This window comes from Oncorhynchus gorbuscha, linkage group LG02 (assembly GCF_021184085.1).
Source record: "Oncorhynchus gorbuscha isolate QuinsamMale2020 ecotype Even-year linkage group LG02, OgorEven_v1.0, whole genome shotgun sequence".
NCBI lineage: Eukaryota > Metazoa > Chordata > Actinopteri > Salmoniformes > Salmonidae > Oncorhynchus > Oncorhynchus gorbuscha.
The window spans coordinates 48,384,328-48,404,557 of record NC_060174.1 but is presented as its reverse complement, the minus strand read 5'-3'; the positions used below and the strand labels follow the sequence as shown (position 1 = coordinate 48,404,557).

The 20,230-nt window shown below is 43.6% G+C and overlaps 1 protein-coding gene across 3 annotated transcripts; it reads right to left on the bottom strand.

Moving 5' to 3' along the window:
• Nucleotides 1-318: 318 nt before the first annotated feature.
• LOC124003539 (Wilms tumor protein homolog) lies at nt 319-19,123 on the bottom strand. 3 transcript variants are annotated; one of them, XM_046311890.1, is made up of 9 exons: nt 18,338-19,123; nt 13,680-13,796; nt 12,623-12,725; nt 7,274-7,357; nt 4,836-4,935; nt 2,348-2,492; nt 2,141-2,230; nt 1,711-1,803; nt 319-1,317 (listed from the first exon to the last, which is right to left on the bottom strand). In XM_046311890.1, exons 1-9 carry the CDS (start codon nt 18,735-18,737, stop codon nt 1,196-1,198), a joined length of 1,254 nt encoding a protein of 417 aa, XP_046167846.1. In that variant the 5' UTR covers nt 18,738-19,123; the 3' UTR covers nt 319-1,195. The 3 variants fall into 3 exon arrangements, with proteins under 3 accessions (XP_046167846.1, XP_046167827.1, XP_046167836.1); XM_046311871.1 differs by lacking the exon at nt 7,274-7,357; XM_046311880.1 differs by lacking the exon at nt 7,274-7,357 and having other exon boundaries at nt 1,720-1,803.
• Between the last annotated feature and the right edge of the window lie 1,107 nt (nt 19,124-20,230).

Below are 20,230 nucleotides of genomic sequence, written 5' to 3'. Positions count from 1 at the left end.
TCAGAGATAAAGAAAGCGGCGGATGTTAGCTACAGTCAAGAGTTGTATTTTGTTATCATAACTATTTTTATTCGGAGACCGGGCCAGTATAAGCCTCCTCTGGTAATTTGTGTCAGGTGACTTACAAGGGGTCATGACCTGGTCAGGTTACGCTCTGGTCAGTGGGTCTCAGGAGCGCGGTTGATCAGCCCTGTTAGTGAAGGCAAAAGTAACTCAACACTGGCCCCTGAGCCAACACAGCTGCCCAGGCAGTTTGCACACTCCGAGGATGCTTTAATACAGAACGCAATGGGAAAAAATAACAACAACAACAACAGAATCAGTATATATACTGTATAGAAACAGTAAGAACAATACAGTTTCAACAGATGGGAACAGACTGTAATGTATTTATAATACACTTCAGAGAAAAAAAACAGATAACTGTTTTATGACTTATGAAATACACACTTAAAAAAGCATTTCCTGGATCTATCGAAGTAGGTCTAGTCTAAACTATAATACTTAAGTCACATTTTCCATGGCAAGAATATGAATGCAATCCATGGTCCAGTCTGATTATTTACATCATTTAATATGACAACTTCTTGGCCACATAGCCAGTGTGCCCGATACATATTTGTTTAAACTCACAGCCCCAAAATCCACTGTCAAAGTGAAACAATATTTACAGACAACATCACAGACAAAAGCGGACATAGTGTAGTTTTATGTTTCAACTACCCGGTGCAGATCAAATCAAAAACACAGGGATGTGGACTGAACAATAGCGATGATGAAGATACTGTCGGACCAAAGTCCCCCTTTCCAGAAATCCCCCTTTCCAGAAATCATTCCAGTGAAAGATTTTAATTCACAAAAGTATGATCAAATAAATTAGTCTGTAATACTTCAACTGAGAAATGGGCACAAAAGTTATACACATCTATAGAACACTGACAATCGATAGAAACTGTTTGGTTTCCTCATTAAATATATCTTACTAAAATAACCCTCTGAATCAGAGTGTATGAACAGAGGACTGTCCCTAGGTGGCACTGTTTGGAGAACTGTCCGTTGGTGAGGCTGTACAGTAACATGCAGATGAACAATGTTGTCGGCCTCCTGCTCTGCTGCTGCTCCCCCGTGCGAGCTGGAGGATTCAGTCTCATGTAGGGAGGATGTTTGAGAGCAGTGAGGCTGGATAAGTTCTGGCTCAGATGGCCAGCTGGAGCTTGGTCAGGTTCCTCTGGTGCATGTTGTGGTGACGAACCAGCTCATCGGACCTGGCAAACTTCTTCTGACAGTTGGGCCATCTACAGTTGAACGGCTTCTCACCTAGGAGAGTGAGAGAGAGAGAGAGAGAGAGAGAGAGAGAGAGAGAGAGAGAGAGAGAGAGAGAGAGAGAGAGAGAGAGAGAGAGAGAGAGAGAGAGAGAGAGAGAGAGAGAGAGAGAGGAGCGCTGTCAGTGAGTATTGTGGTTTAAACCTAACTGAAGGGGAGGAAGAGATGAATGAATTGCCTATGATCATTTTCGATCACTTTCAGTAACAGGTCATTTGTTACAATGAACTGACTTAACCTATTTTCATCCAGTATGATAACAGACCGTAGATTAGTTGGAATACTAAACCACCAAAGCCTTGAGACGTTACCTACCGACTGTTCATGAAAAAGTGAAGTAACTAGCTAAGTAATAAGCAGAATGTGGAAAAATCAAAGTTTACGCACTTGTTTTACCTGTATGAGTCCGGGTGTGGGTCTTAAGGTGGTCAGACCGTGAGAACTTTCTCTGACACGTCTCGCACTGGAACGGTTTAACCCCTAGGCACACGCACACATACACACACAGAGAGAGAGAGAGAGAGAGACAGAGTAGAGCAGAGGCCAGGGGAGAAGCCATTCCAAAGGGAGCACGAGCTACAGCGTTCTATTTACAACACAGAGGGCAGAGAGATGGAGGGAGCTCGAGCAGAGAAGCTGAAAAGAGGGAAAAGGAACCAGAACAAAAGAAGCAGTGGGAGAGAGAGAGAGAGAGAGAGAGAGAGAGAGAGAGAGAGAGAGAGAGAGAGAGAGAGAGAGAGAGAGAGAGAGAGAGAGAGAGAGAGAGAGAGAGAGAGAGAGAGAGAGAGAGAGAGAGAGAGAGAGAGAGAGGGCAAACCTGTGTGTCTTCGCTGGTGTCTCTTCAGCTGGTCAGACCTGGAGAACCTTCGTCCACAGTCGGTGAAGTCACACTGGTAGGGTTTCTCGCCTGGAGCGAGGGCCCAGGGGAACACAGAGAGGGCTTTGGTACAGCAAGACTTGAATCACTGATACACTGGTATGTTAGTCTCATGAGCGCTTGATCTATGGCTGCCCTGGCACTTACCTGTGTGTTTTCTGCTGTGCATCTGCAGGTGGGACAGCTTGAAGTATCGTTTGTTGCAGCCAGGATATGTGCACATGAACGGCCTCTTCTCACTGGTCTCTGAGCGAACAATGGCAGGGGCGATACCTGGCACCCGTCGGACATCCTGTGAAAGATTGCGCGCGCACACACACACACACACACACACACACACACACACACACACACACACACACACACACACACACACACACACACACACACACACACACACACACACACACACACACACACACACACACACACACACACACACACACACACACACACACACACACACACACACACACACACACACACACACACACACACACACACACACACACACACACACACACACAGTGAGCCATGATACAGGTTTAGAACCACGACATATCATACGGAGAGATAATAGTAACTAAGCTACCCACTAGTCTATTGCAGCAAAATGTAACTCAAAAATAATAAACACATTTTTTTTTAAAGGCAGAAGAAGTGTAATTACCTTGCTAAGGGGGGCTTCATTATACTGGAATTAGCCGTAAAATGATTGGTCAAATTTACTCCATGCCACTGATTTACTCTCTAAAGCAGTTAGTCACAGACGTTAGGCAGACCCCATCTCAGTTGTCCGTGCCCCCCTGTGCTCCCCTCTCTCCCCTCTCCCTCCCTCCCCTCCCTCCCAGACCCTGATACCCATCTGCTGTCCATTAGCAGGCGCTTAGTGTAATGGGCTCTGTGGGCACACTGGCGCTCTAATAAATAGCGTTAGCAGCCTATTGATAAGCAAATTACTTCAGTGTTTTATGACACTACCGTATGCCTGACTTGTCCCTTGTCTAGACGCCCCACTTCACGGAGGGGGCAAAGCCAATGATGGGATTGTCAAATAGAAAGCTTTCTGAGCACCAAGTGTCCACGTACAACTTGAACATGACTTTCAAAAAATATTCACTGAGTGCACCAAACATTAGGAACACCTTCCTAATGTTGAGCTGCACCTCTTTTTGCCCTCTGAACAGCCTCAATTTGTCTGGGCATGGACTCTACGAGGTGTCGAAAGCGTTCCACATGGATGCTGGCCCATGTTGGCTCCCAAGGTTCCCACAGTTTGTGTCAAGTTGGTTTGATGGCCTTTGGGTGGTGGACCATTCTTGAAACACACGGGAAACTGCTGAGCGTGAAAAACCCAGCAGCGTTGCAGTTCATGACACAGGTGCGGCTGGCGCCTACTACCACACGCCGTTCAAAGGCACGTAAATCTTTTGTCTCGCCCATTCACCCTCTGAATGGCCCACATACACAATCCATGTCTCAGTTGTCTCAAGGCTTAAAACGTCTTTATCCTGTCTCCTCCCCTTCATCTACATTGATTGAAGTGGAGGTAACAAGTGACATCAATAAAGGATAGTAGCTTCACCTGGTCGCTCCATGTCATGGAAAGAGCAGGTGTTCTTAACGTTTTTGTACACTCAGTGTACTTTTGCATACGTATGTGATTAAGCATACTTATGCGATTCATTTTGTGAATGAGGTCTTACTGAATCCATTTCACTTGAGAACAATGAGAAGGGAGAAAGAGACGGATGTAGTACCAAAATTCCCATTTTTCAACGGGAATAGGTCTGGAGAATCTCTGCTCTCTCTGTGCTTTAAAGCTGCTGACGGACATTAATGAAGAGCTAATGATTTATTAACATGGGCCTGTGGAAGGAACCTGTGGCTTTATTGCTAATGGATTTCTTGAAAGTGATTCCTCGTCCCTTTTCATCCTGAGATGCCTTTTAAATGTCTCAACTGTTCTGGCAGAGGACTGCTTCCTCTCGCATAGTCTTCTCATTGCGTCAGGCTATTAACTCTCTCTCTCTCTCTCTCTCTCTCTCTCTCTCTCTCTCTCTCTCTCTCTCTCTCTCTCTCTCTCTCTCTCTCTCTCTCTCTCTCTCGCTCTCTCTCTCTCCCGCTCTCCCCGTCGCTCTCCCTCTCTCCCTCCTGTACTGTATCTCTCTTGTCTCTCCCACCTCCTCCTCTTCTGCCAGCACCCGTGCAGTGCCTGGAGCTTGGGAGTAGAGGATGACCTTGTGCTGGCATTTAGGGAGTGTGTGTGTGTGTGTGTGTGTGTGTGTGTGTGTGTGTGTGTGTGTGTGTGTGTGTGTGTGTGTGTGTGTGTGTGTGTGTGTGTGTGTGTGTGTGTGTGTGTGTGTGTGTGTGTGTGTGTGTGTGTGTGTGTGTGTGTGTGTGTGTGTGTGTGCGCGTGTGCGTGTGCGTGTGTGCGTGTGTGTGCGTGTACATGTGTGTACATGTGTGTATGTACATGTGTGTGTGTGCATGTGTGTTCATGCAAGAAAGTGTTGGTCTGTGCTCCACGTCCCGGCCTTGGCCCTGATCACATAAGTAAAGATGTGTATGGAGAGAGGAATCAGAGTGTGTGACCTGGATGCGAACTCAGAAGCCGTGAGAGGACAGAACTGACCTGTATGCCTCTGAATACTCCGTGGGTGTGGATGCGGTACTGGGTGCTGCAGCTATACACCATGGGATTGCTGGGGTCACTCTCATAGCCCGTAGCATGGCTGTCCACAGAGAGAAAGACACAAGAGCATTTTTAGTGAGGAAATATGTGACCGTTTCCTATTTTGTCTGCCAAATTACAATTCACATAAAAGCTGTTCAAGAGCATTCAGCAGTTTTAAGAGCGGACTGAGTGAAAGGCAAGAAAATGTAGGATGAATTGTAGGATGTATTGTAGGATGAATCGTAGGATGAATGGCTATTGTCTTCCACGCCGTTAAATGTACTGTAAAATGTTGCCGTAAACGGCCAACTCCTGAAATGTAGGGGAAAGTTGTTAAGAAAGGGTCTCCCACTCGTAAATAAACGTTGTCGTTTAAGCGTTTCCCACTCTTATCTGTGCAAGCCAGTTCAGCAAAGTTGCATTGGCATTGTATTTCAATAGCATGCACAGCAGGTAAAAGCTCCCAATAAATAAATGCAGCAAAATCACCAGCTATAACTTGTCTTGACATAGGGGCAAATTGCTCTACGGGTCACAGTGCAGTATATTCACCTAAAGCATCCAAAGTGGAACTCGAAGGAAAGACTAATGGTTAACTTCCTGTCATTCCCAGATTTATTCATACGGCTAGGCGGTAAACTGGCCTCTCTCTCTAACCCTGGATTAACACAAATTCAAGCTGCATACTAACTTATTTTTCTTCCATAAATAAGGGCCTGTTTTAGTAAATCAAAGAGCAACTGGTTAACACCGCAAGACGTTCTGCCAAAACGTGTTGTCACCCACACACTACTCTCAATCAAATAGGCGTACAGGATAAGGACATACAGTAGCACAAAAGGACAATGATCCATTGTAGTATATGTAGAAATAACAAACACAGGTCAGGTATTGTGTGCTATCCATCCATTGTGTACTAACCTACTTATTTTATGAGGTAAAAAACAAACAAAAAACTATTCAATTTTAGCTGAACACTTATTAACCCCTCAAAAGACGAAGGTAGCCCCCCCGAAAGTATTCATTCAAGTTGGTTCAGTTACACACACTGCAGCTATTTCAAGGCAGCTAAGGGTCACATCTAGTTTCATAATAACCAGATGGCAATACCGTTATATTATTAGTCTTACAAAACTGTCCGTCATTTTTGTATTTCATGGAAGGAGGGGGTTGTATCCTGTACAGTTAAATTATGAATAGATGGTTGAGAAGGCATAAGGCTGTATTTGTCTCTACTCTTTCCAAGGATAGCCGGAGTCGGGACAGTGCAAGCTGCATGCTGCAGTAAATCTCCTCACAGTTCATTCATTCACTCATTCACTGTGGAGCTAAACACCTCAAGCTCACGTTAATGTATGCATCCAGGGCCTGGGGAGAGAGACAGGGCCTGGGGAGAGAGACGGGGGAGTGGTGGCGTTTATCTGGAAGAGGCACATTGCATACTTTGGCGTGAGTCCCTGGAGATGAGACTCCAAGTCTGATTTTCCACAGCCTAAGCACCAGAGTCCCTCTCATTTAGCAGCAGATTAATCATTCAGTCACCCCGGCCTTTGCTGGCTTTTTCGGGGAGGTGGTGGAAGGGTCAGACCCTCCCCTCCAGTCTAACTGAGCCCTGGCTCTGTAATCCTGGCTGGAGAATCCCAAGGGAAAGCCATCCCATTGTGTACTGATCCACTTCCACTACTCCCCAGTGCAGGGCCCTTCCCCTCCATTACATGTCCCACTCTGGTCAAGGCTAATGCCCTGCACGGGAAAATTATAGCAGGATACATTTCACAGGAAGGTACAAAACAGAGAAGCTAATTTAACCTGCACACGATACCTGGCGAAAACAGAAAGAGAGGAGGTTCGGGAGGTGATGGAAAGGGAGTTGGAAAAAGAGGGCCACTAAAAATGACAAGAAAGCAAGAAGGCAAGAGGATATTTTCATTACAGCACTAAAGCAGGAGAAAAAGTGATGTTTCCCCCTCAACTAGAAATAGCCCTCTGAAACGATCCTAGACTTACTATCATGGCTTGTCACCTTTAACATATCAGGGTCACACACAGGCATGGAAAACATCCGAAATCACCATTTCAGGCACAACCCGTACAACCCAACTTGCTAAAAGGTAAAACAACAAGCAACCCGTATGCGACTTCTTTTCTCCTTTCTAATCACCTCAGTGAGAAATGACAGGGCCCCTGTGGAGTCCCACTCTGCCGCAAAATCAAATACCTCAGCAATGCCCGTGAGTGGTCAAACGTGTGATTTAATGAAGGGAGCCCCCCCCGCCCGCCCCCTAAGCCCCCTCCACCCACCCCTCTGCTATTCTGAGACAAGTGCAGATTGACGACCGTTGATCCAGATCAAATAGGAGTTCTTCAGATGACAGGAACTGGTCATGTCGACATACCTCTTAATGGTGGAAGCCAGCGTGTTAACAGGGTTCCGTGCCGTACATTCCGGCTGAGACGCCATTTGATATAAATGGTCACCGCTAGGAATGTATTCCTCGGGCGAGGACGTCCAGCGGTGGCACCACTGTTTTCAGTCTGGACGAGCGCCACAAGAGAGAGGATTATAACATGTGGCCCCATCTATACAAGTGCATCCTGGGTAACGGCTCTTGAATACACTGCACAATGAGGATCCTCCCACACGAATAATCACAGCCCTCCATCACTCAGAACCAAATAAGCAATCCGTTACTAAGCATCAGACGCCAGGACCATTAGTTAACCTGCCAGGTGCTTTCCCAAGCGCATACTTTAGATTTATTGGGACAGCAACCGAAAGGTCGCTGATTCAAATCCCCGCGCTGACTAGGTGAAAAACATGTTGATGTGCCCTTGAGCAAGGCACTTAACCCTAATTGCTCCTGTAAGTCGCTCTGGATAAGAACGTCAGCTAAATGACTAAAATGTCAATGTAATTCACTGCCGCCCCTGACATCACATAGTTGTATCATACCACAGGAACAGCTCACTGCGCTGGGATGCTCTGGTGCCTGGTACCCTGCACATTGACCATAGTAGCCTGCACTCTGTTTGGTACCTACATACAATAAGGGAGAGTGGAGTATCTTGAGTCATTTATTACATTCAGCAACACTCCGTCAAGGGAAACATAGTATTATTTCGATCAAAGGTATCTACACATATTTTAGGATGTTGTCTATCCCTGGAAATAATCAGAATTCATGTAAACATTACAGATTTGAAAAAAGCTTGTCTTGGCACAACTTCTGGGGTAAATTGAGCTTAGGGCCAGGATCAGCATTAGGACTCATTTCTAAACACTTTGTAAAAACAAAATAATACACTTTTAACAATAGGTCAGGCCCAGGTGTAACATCATATCCCAGTGATTGTAAGTCGCTCTGGATAAGAGCGTCTGCTAAATGACTTAAATGTAAATGTAAATAATGCCTTGCATTACGCAAGGGGGAAAAAAACACTTCAATTGTGGCCTAGCCCCAGAGGGGGTCAACTGAGGATGGAATTCTTTATAATTTCAACATGACTAATCACACAAATGCGAGGTGTCTTCAAAATACTATGCATAATATGCATAAAACTGACCAAATGTAATCATCATTTGTCTGGGGTAGATTGATTCACCATTTGCTCAACTTGCCAAATGGCACAATTTACACCAAAGCAACCATTTTGACTATTAGCCCACACAGCTACAAGGATGCACTTTAATGCTAGGTTTAAGACCTCATATTAAAGCTTACAGAGACCCCAACTGTCTTACAACGATCTACTTTGGTTTAGATACAAGCATCTTGAAACCTATAACACAGTCAATTAATTGAACTCTACCACTTTTACCACTTTTTCCATGTGGTTTATTCCTTCACAGACTCCATAAAATTATGACCTCTTCCTAAATATTTGGTCACATGATTAATTTGGGGTATGGTTTTCTAAAAACAAGTGGTGGCTCAACTAACCCTTTGGCACGACTTACCCCAACAGTGCTCAGAAGAGTTTGACTTTTTAGGCTGTAGTTTTTTAGGTTCAAATCAATTCAGCAATTTGGATGACAGAAAGTGTCACAGTTCAGTCTTGAGGGTTAAAGGAAGAAGAAGGGTGTGCCCATTGTTAGTACACTTCAGTGGCAACCCGTCATTCAGGGTAGGTGGGGCAGAGCCTGTTTTGAGCCCCACATTTTTAGCAAAAAAATGGGGTGGGGCTTGCCTGTGTTGCATGTTATTTTGGCATTAATACGTGTCACATATCAGTTTGCAAACAATGTAAAAATATATTTATATATCATTGAGTTAATAAAACTTACACAACAAGTTGGAAATCGTAAATTCAACAATGAGTGGTATGGAAGGAAGTGACTACAGCAAAAGGTGAGTCCAAAAACATATTGTTTGCTGATGCATAAATGATGTAATATACCAGGGAGATATGTATACTGGAGCTAAGAAAGTAATACTAAGTGTATGCTATGTAGTAAGATGTTAGTAGCCCATGTGCCTCACCCTAATAATTTAATAATCTTAATTGTGCCTACTGTTCTGACTTGGTGTTGCACGTGTACATGTAGCCTATAGCCTGTTTTAGAGAAATGTAATCATTGAATATTGTAAGAGCATTCATTGTCTGCTTATATGGCTCCTTTATTTATCCTGCGGTTCTGACTTGGTGTACAGGGGGAATACTGTAAGAATACTTCTGAATTCTGTCGTTGTACATTTCAAAAGTGCTGAACAAATAGTTAAATTGACAACATCCGTACTAGCTCGCTCATTGATGTCTTAATCGAAATTACGGATTGCCTCTAATCCCCTCGTCTTTCCCTTATGCCATAGTTTGTACATCTCAATTGTCAGTAGAAACCACATTTGTTTAAACAAGTCCGCCTATGTTTTTTTTTAAAGACAGTAAATGAGGCTGAATGAACTGTTTCATTGCCAGACAAGGCTCCGCTGATAGCCGGGTGTAGCAGTGATAAGGTGTTGGTACTGCTGTTGGGATAGCTTTATGTAGGCCACTACACAACAGTTTTTGGGCACCGTTTGTCACCGTTCTAATGCAATTAATGTATTGTTTAGTGTTGTGTGGTGGCTTTGCTGGCATACATAATAAAAATATTTTTTTTTGCACCACCAAGATTTACATGCTAAAATTGCCACTGGTACACTGTGAACTTTCTCTAAACCATTACTGTACAAGGTAGGTAAAGTCCTCTATGACAAGTTCTATACATACCTGAGACGTAATATCTTGATAAAATAACCAAATGTTTGGGTATTTTGATTCAAGGTGCTCTAGAGCTTTTTTGGACACACACACACACACACACACACACACACACACACACACACACACACACACACACACACACACACACACACACACACACACACACACACACACACACACACACACACACACACACACACACACACACACACACACACACACCAGCGCTTCCCAAAGAAACCTTGTTCCTAGCTTGTTTTTACTTAATGTACTTCCAAATCATTAGAAAGTGCATAACTGCAGTCTCACTGTATAAATACAGAGCTGTTGGTACCAGGAATTTGATTAGAGAGCGGCTTTGATTTGAGTATTCCCAGCCACTTCCCTTCCCCAACAGATATCAGGAGGATATCAGGAGGAGCAGAACCTGAAGAATGGGCTTCCAGACCATGTCTAAAACACTCCCATTATCTACTATCCTCTTATTTTGAATCTTTATGTTCCCTTGAGCTGAAAACAAAATGTTAAAGCTATTCGGGGAATGCAAGCTAATTTTGTGCCGTCTCAAGACCAATGAGTTAACAGCAGTGGTGTTTTTTACTAAAGTAAAAATATTTTAAAGTACTACTTAAGTATTTTTGGGGGGTATCTGTACTTTACTTTACTATTCATATTTTTGGACAACTTTGACTTTTACTCCACTACATTCCTAAAGAAAATAATGTACTTCTTACTACATACATTTTCCCTGACAACCAAAAGTACTCGTTGCATTTCGAATGCTTATCAGGGCAGGAAAATGGTCCAATTCACACACTTCAAGAGAACATCTCTGGTCATCTCTACTGCCTCTTATCTGGCAGACTCACTAAACACAAATGCTTCGTTTGTAAATGATGTCTGCGTATTAGAGTGTGCCTGTCCGTAAAATAATACAACAAGAATATTGTGCCTTCTGGTTTGCTTGATATAGTGAATCTGAAATGATTTATACTTTTACTTTTACTTTCAAAACTTAAATATATTTGAGCAAGTACATTTACTTTTGATACGTAAGTCAATTTAAAACCAAATACATTTAGACTTTTACTCAAGTCGTATTTTACTGGGTGACTTTCACTTTTACTTGAGTCATTTTCTCTTTTAAGGTATCTTTACTTTTACTCAAGTATGACAATTGGGTACTTTTTCTACCACTGGTTAACAGTTGTGCGAGGTTACAATGGGGTTCTCTCCACTCAGAGGACAGTGAGCTACTTTTTTTAGGAAGAATTCAACATTGGTCTAAGACTGGAAAGCAGTGGATTACACTGTTTATCTTGGCCTGCTGAGCACTGCTTCTGTCTTGACAACTGTTAGGAGTTTATCTGGACATGGTTCTCATCCATACCATCTACGCAGTGTATTGAAGTATTTTTATCCGCAAGACAACTAACTTTCAACGTAAACACAACACGGTAAATGTGCTTTTATATTATACTATTCTTTGTCAAGAAGGACTGCGGTGGATTTAGTCCAATGGAAGGTTTTCAGAGTACAAAGTCGACAAATGGCTTTATTTTGATAATTTCCTGACTGAAAATCAGGATGTTCTCCTTCTGTCCAACTTCCTTTCCCTGTTACTTTACTTCCTCTAGCCACTGGGCGTGCTCAATGGCAGCGTGACATTTTAGAACCACGATGCTGCTGATTTTTGTCTTAGCAGACAATCTGGCTGAGGGCAGCACAACGTTGGCCAGATTAGGACTACTACACAGGTGAACATCCTGTACAGATTGTCCTTAGAGCATCCTAGCCACCTTTAACAAGACGATAGTCACTACAAACAGGATTCCTTCGTAAGATTTCTGCCTGTCAGCCTGCTGCTTTGTGGCAATAGATGACAGGTGAGTGGTGAGGTGCCAGGTGACAGGTGAGAGGCCTATTCGACTGGGGCTTATGGGACTGATAAGGATGGGGCGAAGGTGAGTGGCAGGCCTATTCGACTGGGGCTTATGGGACTGATAAGGATGGGGCGAAGGTGAGTGGCAGGCCTATTCGACTGGGGCTTATGGGACTGATAAGGATGGGGCGAAGGTGAGTGGCAGGCCTATTCGACTGGGGCTTATGGGACTGATAAGGATGGGGCGAAGGTGAGGGGCAGGCCTATTCGACTGGGGCTTATGGGACTGATAAGGATGGGGCGAAGGTGAGTGGCAAGGCCTATTCGACTGGGGCTTATGGGACTGATAAGGATGGGGCGAAGGTGAGTGGTAGGCCTATTCGACTGGGGCTTATGGGACTGATAAGGATGGGGCGAAGGTGAGTGGTAGGCCTATTCGACTGGGGCTTATGGGACTGATAAGGATGGGGCGAAGGTGAGTGGTAGGCCTATTCGACTGGGGCTTATGGGACTGATAAGGATGGGGCGAAGGTGAGTGGCAGGCCTATTCGACTGGGGCTTATGGGACTAATAAGGATGGGGCGAAGGTGAGTGGCAGGGATGTGATGTCAGGTAAGAACAAGTGAAGCTACTGTAGTGGGGAGGCTCCAGCGCCTACCTGTTGTAAGGGTTCCTTAGCAGTAGTGCTTGGCTGCCTGCACAGCTGTCTGATGGGGTGTGACATCCATACACGGGTGGAGGGACAGGATACTGCTGCTCACCTACACAATGAGACAAATGAAACCGTTACTGTTCATCTCAATTATCACCCACCAACTAAACACATGACAGATTGAAAATTTAAACAGTATCATGGGACAGTCCTAAGGTTAAAAGACAGCTTCACGGCTGCACTGGAAGTGAGTTCCCCGATCCTTTATTTCTCTCGATGACCCAGACGCACGGCTATGAGAGAGTAACAATAGTAAACATTTTTGTCTGACGGTTCATTTCCTGTGCGTGAACAAACAAAATGTTTCAATTGAAGCTCTTTGCCGTTCTCCGATTGACGTGGGTATGGGTCAAAGAAAGAAGAGCCACATTAGCTGTAAAGCTTTCCGGGAACTCATCTCTGAACGAATGGATCCTTCTCTAAGAAAAACTATCCTGAAATGGAAATTGTGAAAGAAACCGGTGACCTGTGGCCCGAATGTACACAGCACTTATACAAACAAGAGGCTCTTCTTTGAAGCCGTAAAGCACACTGAATCTTTTTGCTTTTTCAAAGCGCAAATGAAGGATCTCTGCTTTGGCTCTGCCTCCACATATTGTGAATTGGTCCCAGGGCAGTTCTAAACATTCCAACAATCTTGTATCGCTGTTTCCTACAGTTATCATTTCCATGAAGAGAATCTGAAATTTACAACATCACAGATATAAAATGAACAACACACGTTCAGCCGTTTACTAACAGGAGGGCCATGGATGAAGAAAAGGAAAATGAAAAACCCAAGATGGTAGTGATTTAGGACACTGACGTGAAGGTCACTGTAAGACTTAACCTCGCAGTGACTTTAAGATGGAGGCCACTCCCTAGGCGAGGAGTATGGAGTTCACAATACACGTGCTTACACACATATGTACTTTAATACATGCTCGCTCACACACACACACACACACACACACACACACACACACACAAGCAGGAATCTAGGTGAGAATATTGTGCTGTTTACCCATACTGGTCTGCTGAGCGAGGGAGTCTTCATGTTTAAAGGAGTGGCTGGGGAACTGGGAGGAGTGGTGTGTGGGAGTGTGACCGTAATTAGTGGTACCATCGAAAGCACTGTAACCTGTAAAGACAAAGAAGAGCGGTTTAGAAAAACTAAATTCATAATATCAAGGTTTTTCAGACCACGGAGAGTCCGTAGAAACGTGTTTGCATGTGAAAAGTTACTTGATAAATTTGGATTTAATTAATCCGTTAACATTCAGAACCATAACCTTTTGTACTGAATGGGTAGTAAATTACCTTCCTCTTCCCTCCTCAAACTCCAGTTGCCCCTGCGTTGGGGTGAGAGTGAAAGCGTCCGGAGTGAAAACAAACTGTGGCAGGACACTGGAGGGCTGACACCAGGTTCAAGGCTTAATCATGTCTATGTTTGACCCAGGGTGGAGCACCAGTTCATCAATCACACACCAACCAACACCGAAGCCAGTAAGTGCACACCACAGCCACTTTCACCAGCGCCCCAGCAGGGTTTACTCAAAACTCATTAAAGAGCTCTATTTGTCTTCCACTCATCTCTGTCTTGACAGTGGAGAGGAGGACAGGAATGATCCCCATTACAGTAGGCTTACATAGGGCTGTGTAGCCTCCTGGGCTGGTCTGGGACACAAGGGGGCATAGTGAAGGGCACTGCTCAGGGAGTATGTGTGGTAGTGTCCTCTCCTTAAACCAGTCTGTCTGCTTTACGCACTGCAGTAGAGCGGGATGTGAAGAAAACCAAATGCACCTACGAAGTGACCAGAATTTTCTGCCATATACCGTGCCTTTGGAAATTATTCAGACTCTTTGACTTTTTCCACATGTTGTTACGTTACAGCCTAATTCTAAAATTGATTAATTAAATAAAAATCCTCAGCAATCTACACACAATACCCAATAATGGTAACGTAAAAAACAGAAATACCTTGTTTACGTAAATATTCATATCCTTTGCTATGAGATTCGAAATTGAGCTCATGTTCATCCTGTTTCCATTGATCATCCTTGAGATGTTTCTACAAACTTGATTAGAGTCCACCTGTGGTAAATTCAATTGCTAGGACATGATTTGTAATGGCACATACATGTCTATATAAGGTCCCACAGTTGACAGTGCAGGTCAGAGCAGAAACCAAGCCATGAGGTAATTGTCCGAAGAGCTCCGAGACAACATTGTGTCAAGACACAGATCTGGGGAAGGGTACCAAAACATTTCTGCAGCATTGTAGGTCCCTAAGAACACAGTGGTCGCCATCATTCTTAAATGGATGAAGTTTGGAACCACCAAGACTCTTCCCAGAGCTGGCTGCCCGACCAAACTGAGCAATCGGGTGACAAGGGTCTTGGCCAGGGATGTGACCAAAAACCCAATGTTCACTCTGTCAGAGCTTCAGAGTTTGTCTGTGGAGATGGGAGAACCTTCCAGAAGGACAACCATCTCTGCAGCACTCCACCAATCAGGCCTGACAGCCCGTTTGGAGTTTACCAAAAGGAATCTAAAAGACTCTCAGACCATGTGAAACAAGATTCTCTGGTCTGATGAAACTAAGCTTGAACTCTTTGGCCTGAATGTTAAGCATCACATCTGGAGGAAACCTGGCACTATCCCTATGGCGAAGCATGGTGGTGGCAGCATCATGCTGTGGGGATGTTTTTCAGCGGCAGGGACTGGGAGACTGGCTTCGAGACCAGCCCTGAATATCCTTGAGTGACCCAGCCAGAGCCTGGACGAACCCGATCAAACATCTCTGGAGAGACCTGAAAATAGCTGTGCAGCAACGTTCCCAATCCAACTTGACAGAGCTTGAGAGGATCTGCAGAGAATAATGGGGGTAACTCCCCAAATACAGGTGTGCCAAGCTTGTAGAGTCATACCCAGGAAGACTCAACGCTGTAATCGCTGCCAAAGGTGATTCAACAAAGTACTGAGGAAAGGGTCTGAATACTTATGTAAATGTTATATTTAAGTTTTTAATTTTTAATAAATTAGCAAACATTTCTAAAAACCTGTTTTTGCTTTGTCATTATGGGGTATTGTGTGTAGATTGATGAGGGGGAAAAACTATTTAATCCATTTTAGAATAAGGCTGTAATGTAACAAAACGTGGAAAAAGTCAAGGGGTCTGAATACTTTCCGAAGACACTGCATATATCTTCTAAAATATAATGCGTTGCACATTAATTGTAATAATTTATTTGATGGTCTGCTTATTACTTTTGCTGAAAAGATTATGAATCATTCACAAGCCATTTATTATAAGGACAAGTACTCAAATGTAAATCACTGAACCACGGCCTTGTAGTATCAATGTAATAATATATTATAAAGAGTTTTTGCTGACTCCCAAAGAGTTAAAATATTACAGATTTGTGAATTGTCAACCGGTAACCCAATTGATCAATAGTCAGATACAAAGTGTCTAATTCTATAAATTAGTACCTTCATCAATAAAAACTAATATCACAGTGACTGTATAGATATTAATCAACTTCGGAATTCCATTTATATTTTCCCAGTAATTGTACTTCAATAAGTGTCTTTTTATTGTTCGTTTTGAAAAAGCGGGTCAAGAAGTAGCCTACAAATCTTGTATAAGTTATTACAGAATTTCCGTGTATTAAAAATGTCAACCAGTATGGTAAACCAAGGGAAGTCAACTATAAAACTGTGTGACCGTTGGAATATCCGAATGATACTTAGAAACAACACGTTAATTAAAAATACTATACTTAACAAAAAGGGTTCTGAAGGGTAATATAACCCATTGAAGAGTAATACAAATATTTGCAGTTTTTAATAATTCTTTACAAGGAAAGTCCCTATTAAGACTATTCTCTTTTCCTCAGCTTCCATTCAAGTAAACTTCACACACACACACACACACACACACACACACACACACACACACACACACACACACACACACACACACACACACACACACACACACACACACACACACACACACACACACACACACACACACAGAAGTACATTTTAATGGCACAGACAGTACTGCACACAAAATACCTGTCCTCACACTAACTCGTTTTGACTTTCAAGTTTCATATTTTAAATGTAAACACAGCATGGCCACAGTGGATATTCCCTCAGTGACCATCATTGTCTTAGTATCTAGTGAAAGTGACCCGCATGAGTCTGAGCCATGCTTGTTTGCACTGCCTAGCCAGGCACAGAAGGGGTGTGATAAGTGGGTTGAAGGATGGACGAGCCCTTTGAAACTGATGTTATTTCTAATTAATCCTCCGTTAAAAGTGCAGACTGATTACTTTTGGTGTGTGAACATTGGTGACCCCCAGCAGCCCTAAAAAGAAATCCCAGAGCTTGATTACAAATAGCTCAGGTCAAAGTGTAAACCGAGGCATAATAATCTTTTTTTCTTCTTCTTGGAAATCAGAAGCCAAGTATATGTCGCACTCACAATTGGTCAGCTTCAGATAAACTTTTATTGATTTAAGGAACACTACTGAGATTAGTTCATGTCATAATACAAGTTAAAAAATAATGACCTTTTCTGTCATCACTGAGCCATTTCCCCTTAATTTGTAACACATTAGCATACTCTTCTATAGCCTATTCAGTGGCCTAATGCCATGGCTAATTAATGGTTCAGCGCAATACTGAACGTTCAGTAGCTATGTATATTAACCTCTCGCAGGACTCTTAAACATTTGTATTTGAGATTCAGTTGTAAAAAACAACAACAACACAAGTCCACAATAAAGGCAACGGTTTTTTTTTGTATACTCAAATGTTTAAGAGTCCTGCGGTTGTATGAGGATTGGCAACTGTATGATCAGCTGAACTACAACACAGCTACTGCTATTACAATTTCAGAGATCAAATTGTACATCCATTCGTGATGAAATGAATCTATTCTGTTTGAAATAACGCTTTGTTAATAGGGCACATTCATTTAGAAGAAATGTCAGTGATGCATAATGTCATTCGTTATGAAATTGACTCGCTGCAGTGGAATATACTACTGGTACATCATTTAAACAGTACTAAGTTCAGTGATTGGCACTAAACAATATTTTTTATATATATATGTATGCAACGCGCTAATTAGAAACTTGCTAAATCAATCATAAGTTTGTGAAAATTGTGATAAGGTAATGAAGAAAAGAGCATAGCAAATGCAGAGATTTTCTCAATTGGAAACTCATGTCAACACACTTCCATTGAATTGTGCTGACAATAAGATCAGTGAGTATCACTGACACACTATACAATAGCGTAACAAAACACACGTTTCCTTGACATGACGAATGCATTTACTGTTCATAGGACCTTTTTCTCCAGGTGTATCTATTAATCATTTGTTTGTTTATTGATCGTGAACTACAGACAAATGTACATCACTAGAGTCAGCAAGAAACTGTCGGCAGGGAATATAGTCAAATCATAAGAAAAGCATAAATTCGCAAAATTATTACAGGACTAGAAATGTAACTCCTTAAAACTACTTTGAACAACACGGAACAAATCCATTCTTTCTGAGAATTAAAATATCCTATTTAACCTAATATCAAGTCTCCGTGCAACCACAGTAACGCTTCACTACACTAATCTCCAGAAGAGATGATTATGGTTCATCTTACCCTGGTTCCTGGAGGGGGGCTGGGTGTCCATACAGTTGGTCAGGTAGGGTGCGTTGCTGAACATCCTTGGCTGGCTTGGTGGGGGCTGGCTGGGTGGAGGGGGAGCCCCGAAGGCCCCGTACCTGCAGGCCCCTGTGCCAGTGAACTGGCCGGAGAAGTGCACAGTGAAGGCGCTCAGGCCGCAGTGGGGGTCCTCATGGGGGTCTCCAGAGCTCCAGCTGGGCTCCTGCTTGATGAAGGGGTGGGGTGCCAGCGAGCTGTAGGGGGTGCCAGTGTGGAAGTCCAGTACGGGGCCCCACTGAGGAGCACTGCTGACGGGCAGGGTACAATTCCCGTTCCCCCCTGGCAAGGATGGCACCGGGGGCAGCAGGGCATTGAGATCACGCACATCTGAGCCCATCTCTGGCGGAGCAACCGCACCCTGAAACCAGTCTGTCCAAAACCCCGACAGGGTCGCTCGGAAACTGGACCTAAGTCTTCTTCGGCGTTCTGATGTACCCGGCTCCTGGTTCTGTGGAAGTTCACGCCCAACAAAGCCTCATTGTAACATAGGAAGACGGCAATCTTTGTATCTAGGGAAACACAGACAGTTGCCCCCAAACGAAGGTGAAACAATGGTGTTTCTTTTGTTGTGTGCTGCGGTGGACAGAGAGAGGTGCTGTCTGGAGGTCCAGCCTGGGGAGTGTTCTCTCAGCACGGTGAATGGAGGAGAAAAAGTGGGAAGGGAGGAGAGGTGGAGAGGAGTAGCCCTCTATTCCTTTACTCATGCGTCTGTTTTCTTTAGAGCCCACAGAGCTCAAATAGAGACCTAGTGAGGAGGCTGGAGGAGGAGCCAAGGCCAATGAGCAAGAGGGATGAGAAGCTGGCTTCATTTCATTGACAGTATGGCTCCTCAGCCCCTCACTCTAAACACCTCTCTATGTACGCTCACACCATGCAGTCTAAATGGGCCTGTTTGTGTGATTTGGGGTATTTTATTAGGATCCCTAGTAGCTGTTGTGAAAGCAGCAGCTACTCTTCCTGGGGTCTACAAAAAAAACATGAAACATGACATAATGCAGAACTAATGCAGAACATTAATAGACAAGAACAGCTCAAGGACAGAGCTACATACATGTAAAACATGAAACATAGCCTACATACACACAGAATATCTAGGTCAAACAGGGGAGAGGCATCTTGACATGAGGTGTTGCTTTATCTGTTTTTTTGGAACCGGGTTTGCTGTCTACTTGATCCGCGTGTGTGTATGGATGCATGCGCATGTGTGTGTGTGTGTGTTTTCGTGTGCGTATGTGCGTGTGTGTGCGCGTGCGTGCGTGTGTGAGAAAGTGAGCGAGAGAGTGAGAGAGTGAGTGAGTGACTGAGAGAGAGTTCCACTTAAATGGAAATAGTTTGGTGGATTTAGAAATAAGATGAGTGTACATCCCTTCACTATATTCCTTCCGCAGCACGTGCAAATAAGTTGTGAGTACCAATATCACTGCTTGATTTGTCTTGAACAGGATTATTCACTGAATCTTTGGATGTTGCCAAAAAAAGTTAGATTTGGAATTATTATACCTACTGTTTGTTTAACTTATTCATGGGGCGGCCTCTATCTATTAATCAGCTTTACCAACCAATAGAACATAGCCTATTTAATAGTACTGCATAAAGAACAACTAAATGTAGGCAGTGCTTTCGAAATAACAACATCATCTCACATCTCACATTGTTGGTCATTTAAAACTGGAACATACACTTAAATGAGTTACATTCTTGTTGACGCAGTGAAATCAGCGTCTCTTTCTCATGTAGTGCGACGTGATGAGGATGTTTTCTTGGTTCGGTGAGTTGGATATACATGATGTGTTGCTCATGCCATGTCACTGCACGTAGCCTAGGTTGTAT